The 17,321-nt window shown below is 48.9% G+C and overlaps 3 protein-coding genes across 4 annotated transcripts; 1 reads left to right on the forward strand and 2 right to left on the reverse strand.

The window, feature by feature from the left end:
- Nucleotides 1-334: 334 nt before the first annotated feature.
- On the reverse strand, nt 335-4,543 carry Rnf167 (ring finger protein 167). Its single transcript, XM_021177589.2, has 10 exons — nt 4,469-4,543; nt 3,827-4,377; nt 3,670-3,750; nt 2,402-2,527; nt 2,213-2,300; nt 1,980-2,070; nt 1,724-1,829; nt 1,522-1,615; nt 940-1,020; nt 335-861 (listed from the first exon to the last, which is right to left on the reverse strand). The coding sequence occupies exons 2-10, from the start codon at nt 3,908-3,910 to the stop codon at nt 569-571; spliced, it is 1,044 nt and encodes a 347-aa protein (XP_021033248.1). The 5' UTR covers nt 3,911-4,377; nt 4,469-4,543; the 3' UTR covers nt 335-568.
- Nucleotides 4,544-4,759: 216 nt separating this feature from the next.
- Nucleotides 4,760-16,318, forward strand: Slc25a11 (solute carrier family 25 member 11). Of its 2 annotated transcripts, none has more exons than XM_021175534.3 (8): nt 4,760-5,022; nt 5,565-5,717; nt 5,803-6,009; nt 6,174-6,264; nt 6,354-6,444; nt 6,525-6,624; nt 6,705-6,756; nt 15,747-16,318. In XM_021175534.3, exons 1-8 carry the CDS (start codon nt 4,928-4,930, stop codon nt 15,795-15,797), a joined length of 840 nt encoding a protein of 279 aa, XP_021031193.1. In that variant the 5' UTR covers nt 4,760-4,927; the 3' UTR covers nt 15,798-16,318. The 2 variants fall into 2 exon arrangements, with proteins under 2 accessions (XP_021031193.1, XP_021031191.1); XM_021175532.3 differs by lacking the exon at nt 15,747-16,318 and adding an exon at nt 6,893-7,619.
- On the reverse strand, nt 9,562-11,823 carry Gp1ba (glycoprotein Ib platelet subunit alpha). Its single transcript, XM_021175531.3, has one exon. It carries the CDS (start codon nt 11,821-11,823, stop codon nt 9,667-9,669), a length of 2,157 nt encoding a protein of 718 aa, XP_021031190.2. The 3' UTR covers nt 9,562-9,666.
- Nucleotides 16,319-17,321: the final 1,003 nt, after the last annotated feature.

A 17,321-nucleotide genomic window follows, 5' to 3' on the forward strand; every position in this document is an offset into this window, starting at 1 on the left:
TAGGTACCTGATTCTTGGCTATGTCCAGAATGAACTCTTATTATTTCCTTTTCTCAGCCCCAAGGACTAAACTAAGTAGGCATTCGTCTGTGTACTTAGTCAATGTGACCTAGGCCCCTCTATAGTGGTATTTCCATTTTCAGATCCAGTTGAATTAGTATGTAATGGAACATAGCCATCCAGACCAGAGAATGGGTCCAAGCCTGCGGGTGAGGCAGGGCCACTTGAGTCATCCTGTGTAGGTGGGGCTCCCCTCCCTGAGTCATAGCAAATGCAGCTAGGGCTGTCCCCCTGACAAGTTCATCCTATGAGGTGGTTATTTTTCCAGAATTTCACCTGTGTAAAGATGATCTTACCCTTTTTTTTCATCCACAAAAAAACCAAACAATTTTATTAATCCAAGAAGTGAAAACCATGTCCCTATGGCTTCTAGCCCCCTCGAAAGGATGAGGCTGGGTTCATGAACCTGGGGTAGAAATGTCCCCTATCCCTCACTGTCAGCTTATTAGACTGGAAAAAAGAGTTTGTGCAAATAGGTCGGTCACCAGAGGTACCAAGTATGGGGGTGTCAGGCCAGGGCAGCAGATGAAGGAGGTGAGGGATCTGTGGAGGGCCCAGGGAAGACCAGGGGAGCAGGGGCTAGGGATCCAAAGGAGGTGGGAAGAGTAGGGCTAGAGCCCAGGAGTGGGGTCCATTCTGAAGCAGGTTGGTCCCTTGCCTCCCCTTCATCACCTTCATCTTGCTCTTGAGTTTCTTCTTCCTGCTCCTCATCGCCAGGACCCCGATGGACAGGCTGTTTGCAGATGGGGCAGGTCTTGCGGGTCTGAGTGAGCCAGGGGTCCACACAGCGACTGTGATAAGCTGTGGAGTGGTTTATATGAAAGGCCTGGTCTCTGCAGGTTGGGCAGGAACACAGACATGGGCACACGTGGGCCTTACCATGAGCACAGGGAAGTACTCGAAGCTTGTCCCCATCCTCATATTCATCCAGACAGATGGCACAGACATCATATTCATCTCCTGGGAAAAGATTCACTCAACTATTGGCAATGAAGCCCAAGAAAACTCACTGTACAAGTCTTATTTCCCCGGTTTTTTACCAAGCCAGTGCAAACTTAGGGCACCACATAAAATCTTGGGGCTAGAGGGGACAAGTAAAGATAAGGGAAGTGAGTTGGGGAGGTAGGAGGGGAAAGCAGAACTGGGAGGGGCGAGGCTTTTGCTATAGCCTTATATGGTACTGGAGGCTCCAAGTCTAGATAACCCAACCCCTCACCTGCTTTCTTTGAGTTCTGGCTCCTTACACCTCTTACACTATACACCCCACACACAAAGTCAAAAGTTTCCTTTGTTCATCTCTGCTTTCCAGCGCCTGCTCTACCCTACCTCCTTTGCTTGTTGGTCGTCTTTTTTTTTTTTTTTTAACCAAGCAAAGGTGGCATCTTTCCGGTTCTTTGAACCCTTTATCTACTTACTGGGTTCAAAAATCCTTCAAGATAAGGCCCCTTCTCCTGCCCTTACCTTTCTGATAGTCATGGGTAGGAATCTGTTTCAGTTGCTCTTTGGTAAGTCGGTTCCGTTGAAGCCGTTTCCGGTGCTGGATGCAACGAACTATCTAGGGATAAGAAAGAGTGGACCAGGCTTAAAAAATGATTGGAAAATGCAATAAACCCTCCCCTCTACAGATCCAGTCTGGCATTGTAAGTTCTCCTCAGCTACTTACCAATACTGTTCCCATGGCCAAAACCAGTAGTCCTACAATCCCAGTGAAAGGAATGAGGTAATAACCCAAGGGGAAGCTGTTGTCTGGAACCAGAAGCACCCGAGCCCTGAGGAGGGAGACAGAGAGACAACCTCAAGCCAGGTAAGATAGGGTTACTGGCTTGGGACAAGGCATAATGAGGAGAAAGTCAAGGCAGCGGAGGAAGAGCCTGAGCCTGAGTGGACTGGGAAGAACTGGAAGAAAGCATGCGTCCTACCCCTTCTCATAGACAAAAAGGGCTCGTAGGTACTCTGCACTTCTCTCTCCGATAAATACAGATGGGATCCAGATCTGCTGTTGGATTTCCTCTGTAAGGAGCAGGATATTAGGGATTTAGCCTTCTGTTCCTCAATTCCCTGAAACTGGCTTTTGGCACTTTTTGCAGATCTCAACCAACTGCCCTCCCACTCAACTCCACGGTGCACCCAGGAGTGCAGGCTTCTTCCTTACCACTGTTCCACACCATGTTCAGCAGTTCATTGGAATTCACATTGTGCACCACAGCTGCACCATACCCAGCTTTCTGTGCATTTAGGACCTAAGGAGGCCAAGCGGGAGGGATAGAGCTGTAACCCTTGCCCATCTTCATTCCTGGTGTCATGTACCCTGCTTACCACCTCCCATTCCCCATTCAGCAACCTTGAGGTCAAAGTTGCAGTCGAATCTTCGAAGCAGTGCAATAAAGACTGACCCATTGACCGGGGCTGAGGGTGGCGGGGCAATAGGACCACAGGCATTTTCTGGGTGGGCCTCCACCAGGAACCCCTGAGGGATAAAGGCAAACATTTTCATCTTTCGTTCTGTCTTCCACAGGACCTACCACACATAACACATATACTACCTGCATTCTGCAGCTCTATCATGGCTCATTCTGGAGGTCTGAGCATCCCACCCAACTCTGAATCTACAACTTGGGTAGACATGATGATACATGCATTTAATCCCAGCACTTGAGACTACAGTGAGTTGGGGACAGCCAGAGTTCCAGAGTTCAGTCTCCCAAAAAAAAAAAAAAAAAAAAGGATCTCTTAGCCTCCTTGAAGCTGCAGTTACAGTAAACTACGTCCCCTTACCAGAGGCCCCCTTAACTTCCCAAGGGTAGTTTAGTTCTGCTTTTAAGTTTCCCACCGAGAGTGGTTCACCTTGCTACCCATTCATGTCATTTTCAACAAGTTTTTTCACATTTGCCTTTCAAGTACATACAGCATATTCAATTTGCTTCATTTTCCAATTAGCCATCTTACAACTCTACTGGTAGCTGTGGCCGAGTGAGTTCTTGCTATGTGGCATGAACTTTGTAATAACTACTACAGACATGCTTATCACACTGGCACCATAGCCCTAGGTTAATTTCTATTACCCATTTGACTCAGAACCCATAAAAGGCTGTCCACGGCCATCTATAGAAACAGTAAGTTGTTCCAGAGACTGCTGATAAGCACCTGCTTTTTATCTTAGCCCACTCAGACTCCCTCTTAAACTTGGGAGTTCTAGGGGTTGGAGATGGTTCAGTGCTTAAGCACACTGGCTGTTCTTCCAGAGAACCGGAGTTCAGTTCCTAGCATCCATGTAGCAGTTCACAACTGACTGTAACTCCAGTTTCAGGGGATCTGACACTCACACCTATGCACATAAAATAAAAATTGTGAAGTTCTAGAGGTGGGCACTATTATCTCTGGATTCTGCGCGCTGGACGTGATCATGCACCTAGGTTTTTCTGGGTTGGGGGCGCTGTTTTTTTGCTGGAGATTCAACCTAGAATCTCACTCATACTAGAAAAAGCACCCTATCACTGAACTATCCGCAGTCCACTGCATTCCGCTGCTAACTCCACTACTTCCTACCTCCTGAGCACGGCCACTTCGCCCCTGCCCAGGATCCATATAGGGAAATGGGTAAAACATCACCTGCAGTCCCTCGTCGCTCAGAGTGGCCCCAAACAGAGCTGGAAGGTCTGCGAAGTCCATGCTGGCATTGTGCTCCGAAGTCTGCAGACAGAACACTACGTGTTTCAGTCTGAACCCCATTCTCAGCATCCTGTCCCCGTCCGACCCTCAGACTCACCGCTCGAATCAGCCCTCGGACAGGGGCTGCTCCCCACAGCACAGTAGCCACGACAACAGGAAGCGGGAAGGCCGCAGGGTGCATGGCAGCGGGAGGGGTAAAGCTGAGAAGATCGCGTCCTGATCGCAGGAGCAGAAGCCTTCCTGCTACCTCCTCTGCCTCTCCTTCAGGATCCCAGGGGTCCAACCACCCCTAGGTCCCACTTCTCAGCTACATGGGGGCGTCGGGGAAGGAACTCCGATTCAGGGAGTGAGCTATCAAACCAGCTTAGCGGAGCTGGGAGAGGAGACAATGTATCTTTCTCTAGTACAGAAATAAGACAGAATAGGAGCGAAGGCAAACAGGTAACAACAACAACAAAAAAAAAAAACTTCGGGAAGGGTGGGAGAAACCTCAAAGAGGTGGGACTTCCGGCCAGGTAGACTGTCTTCCTATGCCCCTGGAAAAGGGTTTCCGGTAAGAAAGGCCGCTTCCAGTATTGGACGCTCAGGACGGAGGACTTCCGGTCCCGAGAGGCCGGTTGAAAGAAATGTTTGACATGTAGAAGGAGCCTGCGGAGATGGAGGGAGCTTCGATGCTCAGGAGACGATCTAGTTTTTTTCCCTCAGTCCCTGAGATCCTGGAGCTGCCCTGTTTACAAACCTCTCCTTCGTCTAGCCGCCACGGTACGTTCAAAGTATCGCGAGAGTGCTCACCACCACCCTCCCTCCACCCCCCCCACACCCCCTTTCACCGCTGAAATATATCGCGAGAGGCCTCTTAGCCCGAACTCGGCTGACTCACTTGCTCTCGCGAGGTTTTCAAACAAGCTATTTCCCCCCCCCCCCCCCCCCCCCGCGATTCTAATTCCAGAGGGGCGGGAACTTAGGGTAGCTTCCTAAGTCGGCCACGCCCCTTCATCGTGCATCTTAGCCCCGCCTTATTCCCCGGCTGCCTTTGCGCTCCGAGCCTGCGCCCGCCCCAGCTTCCAGCTGGAGCCAGATTTGCCTGTCGGAGGGGCGTGCGCGCGCGCGCCCTCGCCCTGTTGCGCGCTGGTGTCACCTTGGGCGCGAGCGGGGCTGTACGTGCACGGGACCCAAAGCTGAGGGCCATCAAGGGGCGATGGCGGCGACGGCGAGTCCCGGGGCTGGCCGGATGGACGGGAAACCCCGTACCTCCCCTAAGTCTGTCAAGTTCCTGTTTGGGGGCCTGGCTGGGTAAGCTCAGGTCCCAGTGATGGAGGAAAAGGAGGAAGGGACGGGAGCAAGCACCTGGGCCCAGTGTAACTTGGGGTGTGTTGCAGTAAATTGAGCCGGTGCAGGGTCCCTGATGCCAGGATCTATTCATCCTTTGCAGGGACCCAACTGTGCTGCATTCAAGGGTCTTTACCCTGTGTTTCCACCACCTTTGCTTCGTTGTGCCTGTTTGGGTGGTGGGTATAGGTCATTAAAGGCTTTGTTATAGGACTGCTTGGAGTCTTAGGATAGGGACGCCCTCTCCACCTTTCTTTAGACTGCCTGTAGTCCTAATTCTGCTTGAACCCTAAAGAACTGCCTGAGGCATTTTGATTTGCATGCCCCTTACTGGGCAACTGGACTCTTTGCTGGCTCGTTGCCCTTGATGCACACACTTAACACACATGCCCACCAGCCTCCTGAATCCTTAATTGCATGTCAGGCCCTGACCTTTGTAACTTCTTACCAGGTTGCAGTAGAGCTGGAACCACTGACCTCTGATTCCCTTTCCTGCCTCACTTCAGGATGGGTGCTACAGTTTTTGTGCAGCCCCTGGACCTGGTGAAGAACCGGATGCAGTTGAGTGGTGAAGGGGCCAAGACTCGAGAGTACAAAACCAGTTTCCATGCCCTCACCAGCATCCTGAAGACAGAAGGCCTGAAGGGCATTTACACTGGGTACTGTGGCCTCAAGTTGGGGAGGGAGGTTGTTGGTTGGCAGGTCCAGACCTTGGCCTTATGTGCTGACATTTCTACTCCTCAGGCTGTCAGCTGGTCTACTGCGCCAGGCCACCTACACCACTACTCGCCTTGGAATATACACTGTGTTGTTTGAGCGCCTGACTGGAGCTGATGGTACACCCCCTGGCTTTCTTCTGAAAGCCCTGATTGGCATGACTGCAGGTGCAACTGGTGCATTTGTGGGAACGCCAGCTGAGGTGGCTCTCATCAGGATGACTGCTGATGGTCGGTGAGTTCCATGTCTGAGCTTAACTCCAGCCCCATTCCTGGACTCTAGGATGATGTTGTTAGTCTATATCTACATCAGGGCACTGCCCTGTTCAGGCTTCCCTTTCTTTGTTCCTGTGGACCCTGGGCTGTCCTGATCTTGGCCTTTCCCTGCCTTTCCCCCAGGCTTCCAGCTGACCAGCGCCGTGGCTACAAAAATGTGTTTAATGCCCTAGTTAGAATTGCCAGGGAAGAAGGAGTCCCCACACTGTGGCGGGTGAGTGCGAGGGTTGGAGTCTTGGGGCATGCTGGGTTAGATCTCTGGCACTTTTGACTGTCTCCGTTGCCTCCACCCTCCACCTCCAGGGCTGCATCCCTACCATGGCTCGAGCTGTTGTTGTCAATGCCGCCCAGCTTGCCTCTTACTCTCAATCTAAGCAGTTCCTGCTGGACTCAGGTGAGAGACCCAGAGCTGAGCGCTTGAGCCTGGCCTGAGCTATCTGAGAGTTGACTACCACCTTTTGCTTCACCTCCCAGGCTACTTCTCTGACAATATTCTCTGCCACTTCTGCGCCAGCATGATCAGTGGCCTCGTCACCACTGCTGCTTCCATGCCTGTGGACATCGTCAAAACTAGGTGAGTCTACAGCCTGGGACTGGAGAACTTCGGGAGGCCCCCCCTTTCTGTTTTTCATGTTCATACTGACTCTCTTTCAGGATCCAGAATATGCGGATGATCGATGGGAAACCAGAATACAAGAATGGGCTGGTGAGGAGGCGGGGGGGGGGGGGGGGGGACGGGACGGGACGGGTGCCCTGGGAGGGATGTGAAGAGAGCTAGGGACAGGGGACAGAGTGCTCGAGACCAGGGCCTAGCCCCAGCACTTGCCTGCCTGTCTGTCTAGGATGTGCTGCTGAAAGTCGTCCGCTATGAGGGTTTCTTCAGCCTGTGGAAGGGCTTCACACCATACTATGCCCGACTGGGCCCCCACACTGTCCTCACCTTCATCTTCTTGGAACAGATGAACAAGGCCTACAAGCGTCTCTTCCTCAGTGGCTGATCTGGCATGGTCCCAGGACTAGTGTGCCAGGCTTCCAAGTCATCCACTGCTATTACAGTCGCTATGCCCTGGAGGACCTGGATTCTGCTACCCTGGGCTATTCTATTTATTTTCCCTCTCCAGTGTGGTTTTCTCCTTTGCGGTAAAGAACTTAGTCTGTTCTCCCCCTGCTCCAGCCTGCCTGCTGTGCTTGCCTGATGCTTAGAATCACTTTGCCCCTGGCTCTTCCTGAGGAGACCTAAGACACACGCCGAGGATTTCTAGTCTCCTCCTGGGTGTTAGATTCAGGGCACACCAGACAGCAGATCCCTCTCTCTGGGGAATCCAAGGCAGAGCTGAGGAGACAGGAGAAAGCAGAAGCTGTCAAGATGACAAAGGGTCTATGGTGGAAGATGTGGCCTTCCTCCTCCCTGAGGACTTAATAAATTGGATTGAAATACCAACCCCAAATCTGGATAGTCTTAAGGATCATAGGGGGAGGTAGCTGCACAAAGAAGCTTATATCTCTGGAAAACAAACTGGAGTTTTTAACAAAATTATTAAAGAAAGTCACCTACTGGTTTTATGAAAATGCTGTGTAAAGTCGTAACTCAACAGCTGACAGAAAAGAAGAAGCAGCAGCAGCACTGGGCAGTGGTGGCTCAGGCCTTTAATCCCAGCACTCAGGAGGCAGAGGCAGGCGGATTTCTGAGTTGGAGGCCAGCCTGGTCTAGAAAGTGAGTTCCAGGACAACCAGGGCTAAACAGAGAAACCCTGTCTCAAAAAACAAACAAAATGGATGAAAAAAATAATCACTCAACCACTGTGGCTCTAGCCCAAAGAAGTCCAGGAGGGTTTTGTTGTTGTTTTGGCTTTTCAAGACAGGGTTTCTCTCTTATCATCCATTTTTTAAGAAGTGTGATTCCCAGGCTCTCAAGGATCCTACAGACTTGTTGGAGTATAAAGGGCCATGGAAAGGTCAAACCAGGAGACGTGCTAGGCAGCCTGAAGGCTGCATGCCAGGCCAGAGAACAGGCAGGCAGCAGGTGCGAGCTGTCCCTTTGGCAAAGCCTTAACACAAAAAAGATGGTAGTGCAGCATCCTGGTGCCTCTGCTGCTACTTTCCTTAATCCTTCCATGCACAGTATGCCCTAGGCCACCCTAGGTAGCCACCTGGAGACATTTGAAGCCTGCACCTTTACTTAAGGAGTTTAAAGTCCAGCAAGAAGATGCAAGAACATTTGGAAATGGCTATAGCAGTGGACTGCATCTTGCCCAACTTAGGAGAAAGATTTGTTCATGGTAGTAGTGAGGTAGACTGAGAAGGAGGCAGAACTCTTAGCTGAAGTGAGGCTGGGCTCAGAAGAAGACTACTGTTGGCACAGGTGACCCATGAGACATTTCAGGTTTGAGGTACCATGAGAGATGAAGCTGGACACTGTGGTGTCACATGCCAGGTCCAGGTCAGCAACAAGATGAGGACCACAGAGGCAAATAGGAGCCAGAGGAGACCAAGGACATAGAAGCCCAGGGGGAGGAAGCAGCAAAAGTCAGAATTGAGAAAAGGACTGCTTTCAGAAGGTGAAGTCCATGAAGAAAAGTCTGATGGCTAACCTCTAAGATTTGTCTTCTACTTGGAAGAGTTAACGGCAGGAAAGAGATTGAGTCAGGTTCACCGGAAGCTCTAGAACCATCTGGAGAAGGGCATTCATTCCGTAGACCCCGGAAAGTGCAACCTTCCTTCCCTTATCTGGCCCCAGCCCCCGAATTAAACTAAAATGAGGTGTGGAAGAGAGCCTCACTGGGAGAATTGATGAAATTTTAGGAGAGAGATGCCATTACATCCAGCTTTGAAAACAGGAGACTCAAACCCAACAGGCTGCCACACCCTTTCCCAGTCCCACTGACCTGGCCAGCAAGGAGAGTTATGTTCTAAAGACTCTGCATGTGAGGAACATAGCCACCTCTCCTGCAGCCAGGCAGGCTTTAGCTCTAGAACCTTTTCTATTCTAGACTTGATACTTGAGGTAGGCTGATGGAAAGCCAAACTCTGCAGGAGTGGAGGTGTCCTACCTGCCCACCTTCAGCTACAGCTAGAAGTTTGTTGGGTATTTGGGATCAGGATGGTAGCAGTTGGGATTTTGGGAATTCTTGTAACAGGTGCTTCAGCCATTCTCATTTCCCCCCAAATGCTACATTTTATTTTAAAATATATTTTTATTATACAAATGATAACATTGGTAGAAAACCAAAAAGTGTTAAACAGGGAAAAAATACTCATGATATTTAGGGATAGTGCTCCCATCCTGGTTAATGGCTTTCCCAGTTTTCTTCCAAATATGAACGAGCGGGAGCCATGCTCCGTTTCTGTTTGCTTTTTCTAGCTTTTCCTCCCACAAAATGGTAGCAGTGACCATGTAGCCTGGCAATGTTCTGGGCAACATAAGGAGGCTGGTCCTGTGACCACCCAGTTCCATCACCTCTTCCTCTTGATTTGTGAGGTTTGGATCTGGGTGCCTAGATGTAGAGGGGGCTTCAGATAAAGGAGAAATGGCTAGGATGTCCTGTAATGGTCTCAGCCTCCCATCCCAGTTAGATCCTAGTAGAGTCCAGTGAAGTCTTTGGATCTCCACTCACTGTCACAGGCTATGGCCTGAGTACCTAATGCCCACTGTGCCCAATAGGTCCTGACCACGACCCTGACTCAGAGCTGAGGGTCGCCGTCCTGCTACAAGAGGCCCCACACGCCCATTAGGCCTTACCCACAGGAAAAGGCTAGACCGGAAAGTAGGGAGTGATCCTTGAAGGAAGAGCAGCCAGGCCCGGGGCATAGTTACTTGCCTTGCCCTCTGTACCTCCAGGCTTGTGGTGTGAATGCTTGTGGCCAATGCAGCAGATTGTTCCATGTCCAGAGTCTGTGGTGTCACATGCCAAGTCCAGGTCAGCAACAAGATGAGGACCACAGAGGCAAATAGGAGCCAGAGGAGACCAAGGACATAGAAGCCCAGGGGGAGGAAGCAGCAAAAGTCAGAATTGAGAAAAGGACTGCTTTCAGAAGTCTCAGAGCTTACTCCAGCTACCTCTGGGAGATTGAGGAAGCTGTTCTGCTCTGGGATTATTGTGGTGGTGGATTCTAAGGTAGGGAGTAAAGTGAGCTCTGTGGTAAAAAATTGTTCTAAAATCGTCACAATTGGGGTAGACTCTGGAGTGGTCAGGGTGGTAGTGAGTACTGGGGAGAGAGTGGACACTAGATTAGTTAGAGTGGTGCTGGGCTCTGGGGTAGTCAGGGTGGCAGTAGTGGGTACCGGGGTGGTGCTGGGCTCTGGGGTAGTCAGGGTGGCAGTAGTGGGCACTGGGGTGGTGCTGGGCTCTGGGGTAGTCATGGTGGCAGTAGTGGGCACTGGGGTGGTGCTGGGCTCTAGGGTAGTCAGGGTGGCAGTAGTGGGCACTGGGGTGGTGCTATGCTCTGGGGTAGTCAGGGTGGCAGTAGTGGGCACTGGAGTGGTGTAGTGCTCTGGGGTAGTCAGGGTGGCAGTAGTGGGCACTGGAGTGGTGTAGTGCTCTGGGGTAGTCAGGGTGGAGGTGGTAAGCATTGGTTGGATGCTGGGCTCTGGGGTAGCCTGGGTGGAGGTGGACTCTAGGGTGGTTGGGGTGGTGATGAGTACAGTATTGAGTTTTAGACTGTAGAAGGTTGGGTTAGATTCCATGGTCTCTGGGAGTGTGGTGAAACCTGGGCTCTGTGTGTGGATGAATGTAGATTGTTTTTTAGTAGGTTCGTGAGTTGGAGGCAAAGAAATCATTTGGCTGTCTCGAGAAGTAGAAGGTGCTGTGGCGAGTAGGCTCCAGTGGGTAGTATGAACTTTAGTGTTAGTAGAGAACTTGACCTCAGTTCTTGTGGCAGGGACGTCAGGGATATCATCATAGTCATCATAGTCTGTGTCACCACTACTAGTAGGGCAGCCCTTCCCTGGGTAGGAGTAGACAGGCGCATTGTCCAAGTTGGCACATCGTACACTGGCCACGTTAGGAGTCGTGTCCTTGACATCCACACCTTGCTTCCATAAGTAGACATTGTTGGCATTTTCCTGGAGCCAGTGACGGAAGTAGAGGATTTCACAATCACAGTACCAGCTGTTGGCATGGAGAAAAACAAAAGGCAAGAGGAGGGTCCCAAAGAAGCCCTTTGGTATTGTGCGAAGCCAGTTCCTTTGAAGATAGAGGGTATCAAGATCCTCCAGCCCATCTAGGAGCCCAGGGGGCAACTCACGCAATTTGTTGTTGGCCAGATTGAGTTTCCTCAGCTTGGTTGTTGGCAACAAGAGCCCGGGGGGCAGACTCTTAAGATCATTGTTCTGCAAGTACAGCTCTTGGAGTTGGCTTAGGCCATCCAGGACACCAGGAGACAGTGAGTCCAACTTGTTGAAGGAGACATCTAGAGTAGTGAGTGCAGGAAATGCCCATCCTAGGGAGGGCAGGCTTTTCAGGTTATTATAGGATAAGTCCAGGTTTTCCAGCTTTATCAGTTTACCATTGGTCTGCAGGCTGGTCAGCTCACATCTATCCAGGTACAGATAAGTGAGGTGAGTGAAATGCACCAGGGATGCTGTGGAGAAGGTACCCAGTTGGTTCTCGCCCAGGTGGAGGATGCCTGTGTCTGCTGGCAGGTCTGCAGGCAGTGCTGTCAGCTTCTTGTTCTCACAGTTTACCTCCAGCAGGCTGGTCACTTTGGAGATACTACAAGTGTGCTGGGAATGCAAGGGACTTGGCAGCAGGAACAGCAAGATGAGGAGAGCCATATGAACCTGTGTGCAAAGGGATGCCACCCATTACATCATTTTCCCAGGTTCTAGCCTTTCACTGCTGCAGTTCTTAGGATCCCATCTAGAAACAGCTTCCACACCTCCCAGACTTTTCTCTCCTCTTCCACCCCTGCCTCCAGCCCTTGGTTCTTACTTCCTCCTTAGAACCTCCTCCACCTCTGGTCCCAGCCCCAGCTTACAGTCAGGCAGAAAGTCCTCTGAAGGAGCAGAGCTGCTTCCAGGCTATGACTCGGTCCTTCTCTCTACTAGCTGCAAGGAGAGCCAGCCCAAGAGCAGGAAGGAGATAGAGTTGGGGAGGAAATGACAACCTAATAATCAGCTCCTGTGACCCAGGGAACAGTCTCCCTTGCGGGCACAGGCTCTTATCACCTCTCTCCACAGCTTTCCCCAAAGCCCTCCTTTTGGTTTTACATTCTCACTTTCCTTCCACCCTGGAGAGATCTAGAGACTCTGCAGCTACCGACCACCAGCATTCAAAAGCTCCTTTGCATGCTGCCTCTCTTCTCCATAGCAGTTCTTAGAGATGTTCAGTTCTCCTTTGCTTCCTTACACTCCACTGCCACCTTCCTACCCTAAGCGGAGCCCCTCCCCAATCTGGGGACTGCTGACATTCTATTCTGCATCCCCTGGGCACGTGACTGGTATTCTCTAAACTGTTTTTGTAGCCTCCATACTCAGGACTATTCCTTCTTGGGGATGTGACAAGTGACACTCATTTTCTCTAGCCTGTGTGGTTGGTCCTTCTCAGACTCCTCTGTGGCTTCCTCTAGCTTTCTGGAGCAGTAAACCTGCTTCCAGGGGCTTCATAGGTTTTTGTATCATAACCCCATAAGTGCCTGGGAAATACTTAATCACCACTTCTGCCCTAGACAAGCCTTTATCTCTAGTCTAGATCCTGTTTCCTGAGGCCTACATACTTAACATTAGATGTCACTTGGAGTTCTCTTCTTACATGTTCTTCAAGTATAGAAACAGTGTACATCACTGAGAGGTTCTGACAGGAAGGCCATGAGTTTGAAGTCAGCTTGAGCTACAAAAGAAGACCCTTCTCATTAAAACAGCAATAATAACAATGACAACGATGACAACAACAACAAAATAACATCCAAAACTCAAGTATATTAAAAAATCAAGTTCATTATGCAAATAGCTTCATCTGCTGGCCTGAGGTATAGGACTGTCTATTACACCAGTCCATGGGAAGCAGAGGCAGGAAGATCATGAGTTTGGGGCCATCCTGAGCTGTATACTGAGACCTCAAACCAAACAAAAAAGAAGCCCCATGAAAAAATAGCTTCTCCTCCTCTGTTGTCCACAGCTACTCAGTTACCTGGTCGTTTTAAACACTTCCTGATACTCCTTCCACCTTAACACCCGGCTATCAAATCCTCCTGATTTTAACTCTGGTCTCTTTGACATCCTTCCATCTTCCACTACCCGGCCCAAGGAACTATCATCTTTGCTGCAGTAGCCTTCTGGTTGGTTTCTAAATTTTTTTTTAACTTCCCTTCTATTTCGCCTAGGAGAACTGCAGATTTGCTAGTCTTTCAACTACTAGAACTCACCAGTGCCTCCTGACAGCTCTCAAGAGGCAATCTGAAGTACCTAAACAGGGTCTTCAGGGGCTTACTGGATCTGAAACTTGCCCACCTACCTCCTCAGCCCCATTGTTCGGTGCTTTGCTCTCTCCTGATCATTCTCTCTCATACTGAATTTCACTCCTTGTCTTCTTCCTAACTCTTACATATCTGGCAAGTTCCAGCTCAAACTTCATTCCTCTGGAAACTCTATTTCGATTTTGCAAGCCTGGTTAGTTGTCTGTTACAGAAAGTCATGTCTGTGGGGCCTGCCCCATCTAATGATTAAAGATCCTACCTTCCCAGAAGGGGTATCATATACCTTAGCCTGCTTACTGATGACTGCACATTGGGTAAACATAAGCCAGATACAGCTAATTCATAGACTTGCTACTTATATAATTTGCTACATGGAACAACTAAGTATCAGGAGATGAGGCAGAAGGTTGCATAGGTGGAAGCTATCATGGTGAACCTTTGTTTTCTCTACTGTGTTGCTATCTGTTTCCAGATAAAAGCCACGGGAAAGGGATACATTACCTAGGCCAGATGCAATGCTGCACATCTTTAATCCCAGCACTTTTGTTAAATAAATAAATAAATAAATAAATAAATAAATAACATTGGCTAGAGCCAGGCAGTGAGCTACTTGTCTATAGCCTTGGTTAATTTGTAGGCTGAGATGGGAGTTTGACTCCAGTCTGGGCAAAAGAGCAATACCCTGTCTTTAAAACACTGCATGTGGTGGTTCATACCTGTAATTACAGCAACTGTGAGGAGGTTGAGGCAGGAGGATTGCTAAAATGAGGTCAGTTTTGGCTATATGTGTTTGAGGCCAGCCTGAACTACATAATAAGATTCTGCCTCCGGGGCTGGAGAAATGGCTCAGTGGTTAAGAACACTGGCTCCTCTTAGAGAGGACTTAGGTTCAATTCCGAGCAATCACATGGTGGCTCACAGCCACCTGACACAGGATCCAATGCCTTTTTCTGGTGTGGCTGAAGACAGCAACAGTGTACTCATATGATTACAAGAAATAAAACAATTTTTTTTTTTTTGGTTTTGGTTTTGTTTTTGAGACAGGGTTTCTCTGTATAGCCCTGACTGTCCTGGAACTCACTTTGTAGACCAGGCTGGCCTTGAACTCAGAAATCCTTCTGCCTCTGCCTCCTGAGTGCTGGGATTAAAGGCATGCGCCACCATGCCCGGCTATAAAACAAATTTTTAAAAAGAATCTGCCTCAACCCCCAAATGAAAACTTTGGCTACCTCAAAGACTTTCTGGGCAGAAAAGCCAGACATGGAATTACGAGGCCAGGAACAGTGCCCAGAACCATGCTGTTGAACCAGTCTGGTGAGCATAACTGCCCATGGTGCAAGACCAAGTCACTGAAGATTGCCTCTGCCCAGCCACTGAGCCAGATATTGTTCCACAATCTCCAGTGCTGCAGAGACTCCTACACTGTCCCTCTTTCTCTGTGATTATGAACAAAGACAAACCTGGATGTGAGTCTTGTTGCTCTTATGCCTGTGACCCAACTGCCAAGAGAGCCTAGGAAGGCAAAGTCTTGGTTATTTTCAGCTTCTGAAATAGGACGCATGTTCAAAGATACTAAGTTAAAGAACAAACATGAAAGAGGTTCATGTTTTCTGTACCTAAATGGTCCTGCATTTTATTCTACTCAAGGGTCAATTTCCTGTACCAGGATCCTTGCTTTGGTCATGAAGTAACAATAGGGTTCCCTGCCTTAGTGCACAAGTACAGAAACAGTGGGTAACTGATTGCTGACATTTTCATCTCTTTATTGTATAAAGGTGGAGTACATATACAACAACGCCTGTGCGGAAACAGAGGACAGCTTGGGGGGGGGGGATTCTCTTTCCACCATGTGGGTCCCAGGAAAATCATACTTGGGTCACCAGGTTTGGTGGCAAATTCCTTTACTTGATGACCCATCTTGCCAACCCTGATTTATATTCCTAATAGAATGATCTATTTCACTTAGATGTTCAAATTTATTATTACATTTATACTTTTAATAATGTATAGTTATTATCTGTGTGTGTTGTGTATGCATGTGCCCACTTGTCACAGAACATATGTAGAGGCAGAGGACAGCTATGTAGAATCAATTCTCTTCCACCTTTATGTGGGATCCAGGGATCAAACAAACTCCGTTCATCAAGCTTGCATGGCAAGCATTTACCCAGTGAGACATTTTGATACCCATGATGCTCTCTTCACTTGTCCAAGCCTCCACATCTAGGAACTAGAGATGTGTCCCTCAGAGTCACAATGTTGTTTTTGGTATCCCTCCTCCAGGAATGCTACCATCCCATCGGATTTGATGCTGGTCAGCTTGCTTGGATCTAGGTTCGCTATGTGAAGTGAGTGGAAACACCAGGGATGGGCCACTTAGAGGAGGCAAGCAGTTTTTTTCTGACCTGGAAAAAAAACCGGTGGTGTCTGTGGACATGTACAGTACTGTCTGCTTTGGGTTACCTTGTTCACTCCTACACCCGGAGAGATGGCTGAGATTGTAACAGTGCTGCTGCTCTTGAAGAGGTCTGGAGTTTGGTTCTCAGAATCCATGGTGGGCTGCTTGCAATTGTCTTTAACTTCAGCTCTAGGTGATGGACCCCTCTTCCAGCTTCCAAAGGCTAGAAGATCCTCTGGAAGCTGGTGTTACAGGCAGTTGTAAGCTGTCATGTAGGTGCTGGGAATTACATTTGGGGATGGCAACCAGTGTTCTTAAGAGCTGAGTAATCTCCCAGGCTGTTTTCTTGCTTTTGGGACAACGTCTTATTATATAGTACTAGCTAACCTGGAATGCTTTGCAGTCTCTGTAGGATACCAATGTCCATATTAAAAATGTTGAAGTGAACATTTTAAAAGTTTTTCCCTTTTTTTTTTTTTTTTTTTTGGTTTTTCGAGACAGGGTTTCTCTGTGTAGCCCTGGCTGTCCTGGAACTCACTTTGTAGACCAGGCTGGCCTCGAACTCAGAAATCCGCCTGCCTCTGCCTCCCGAGTGCTGGGATTAAAGGCGTGCGCCACCACGCCCGGCAGTTTTTCCCTTTTTTTAAAGACAGAGTTCTATTATGTACCCTTAGCTGTCCTGGAACTTGCTGTATAGGCCAGGCTGGTCTTGAACTCAAAGATCTATCTACCCCTACCTCCCAAGGATTGAGACATGGTGGTGCCAGCATATGCTATCACACCTGGCTCTTACTAAGATATTGATATAAATTTATTGACTCTATATATCCGTTTGAATAAAACTGATGGTTTCGTTATTGAGTAATATTGGGAATGGAATGGAGGTCCTCTGCTAGAATAACACTCGTGACCACTGAACCACCTCTCTAGTTCCCTCAGGACCTTTTATTTGAAGTAAGGTCTCACTAGCCCAGGCTAGCCTTGAACTCATATTTATTTAGGTCTTTTTTTTTTTTTTTTGGTTCTTTTCTTTTTTAAAAAAATTAAAATTATTTTATGTTATGCATATAGATGTTTTGCTTGCGTGCATGTATGTATGGTGCTCATAATGGCAAGAGGATCTCTTGTGAATTTGAGGCCAGCTAGGTCCACACAGTGAGTTCCAGGAGACCCTGTCTCAAAACACACACAAAAAAAGAACCTAAACAATCGTCAGTCTCCATGCCCTTCATTTTGCTCCTTTTGCACTGGCGAGAACTTGCAGACCTCAAGGACTAAGAGCCCTAGTAGCTGGTTCCTGAGCTTAGCAGGGAATGTCATCATGAAGTGTGACATTTGCAGTTGTGTTTGTGAAAATTGTCTTTGTTAAGTTTAGCAAGTCCCACTCCATTCCTTCCTTCCTGTTCCTGTGGAGCACTCTCTACCAGCCCCTTAGATCGTGGCTGACAGTATTACTGTTG

This window comes from Mus caroli, unplaced genomic scaffold, assembly GCF_978045245.1.
Source record: "Mus caroli unplaced genomic scaffold, Mus_caroli_1 scaffold_13, whole genome shotgun sequence".
Classification (NCBI taxonomy): domain Eukaryota; kingdom Metazoa; phylum Chordata; class Mammalia; order Rodentia; family Muridae; genus Mus; species Mus caroli.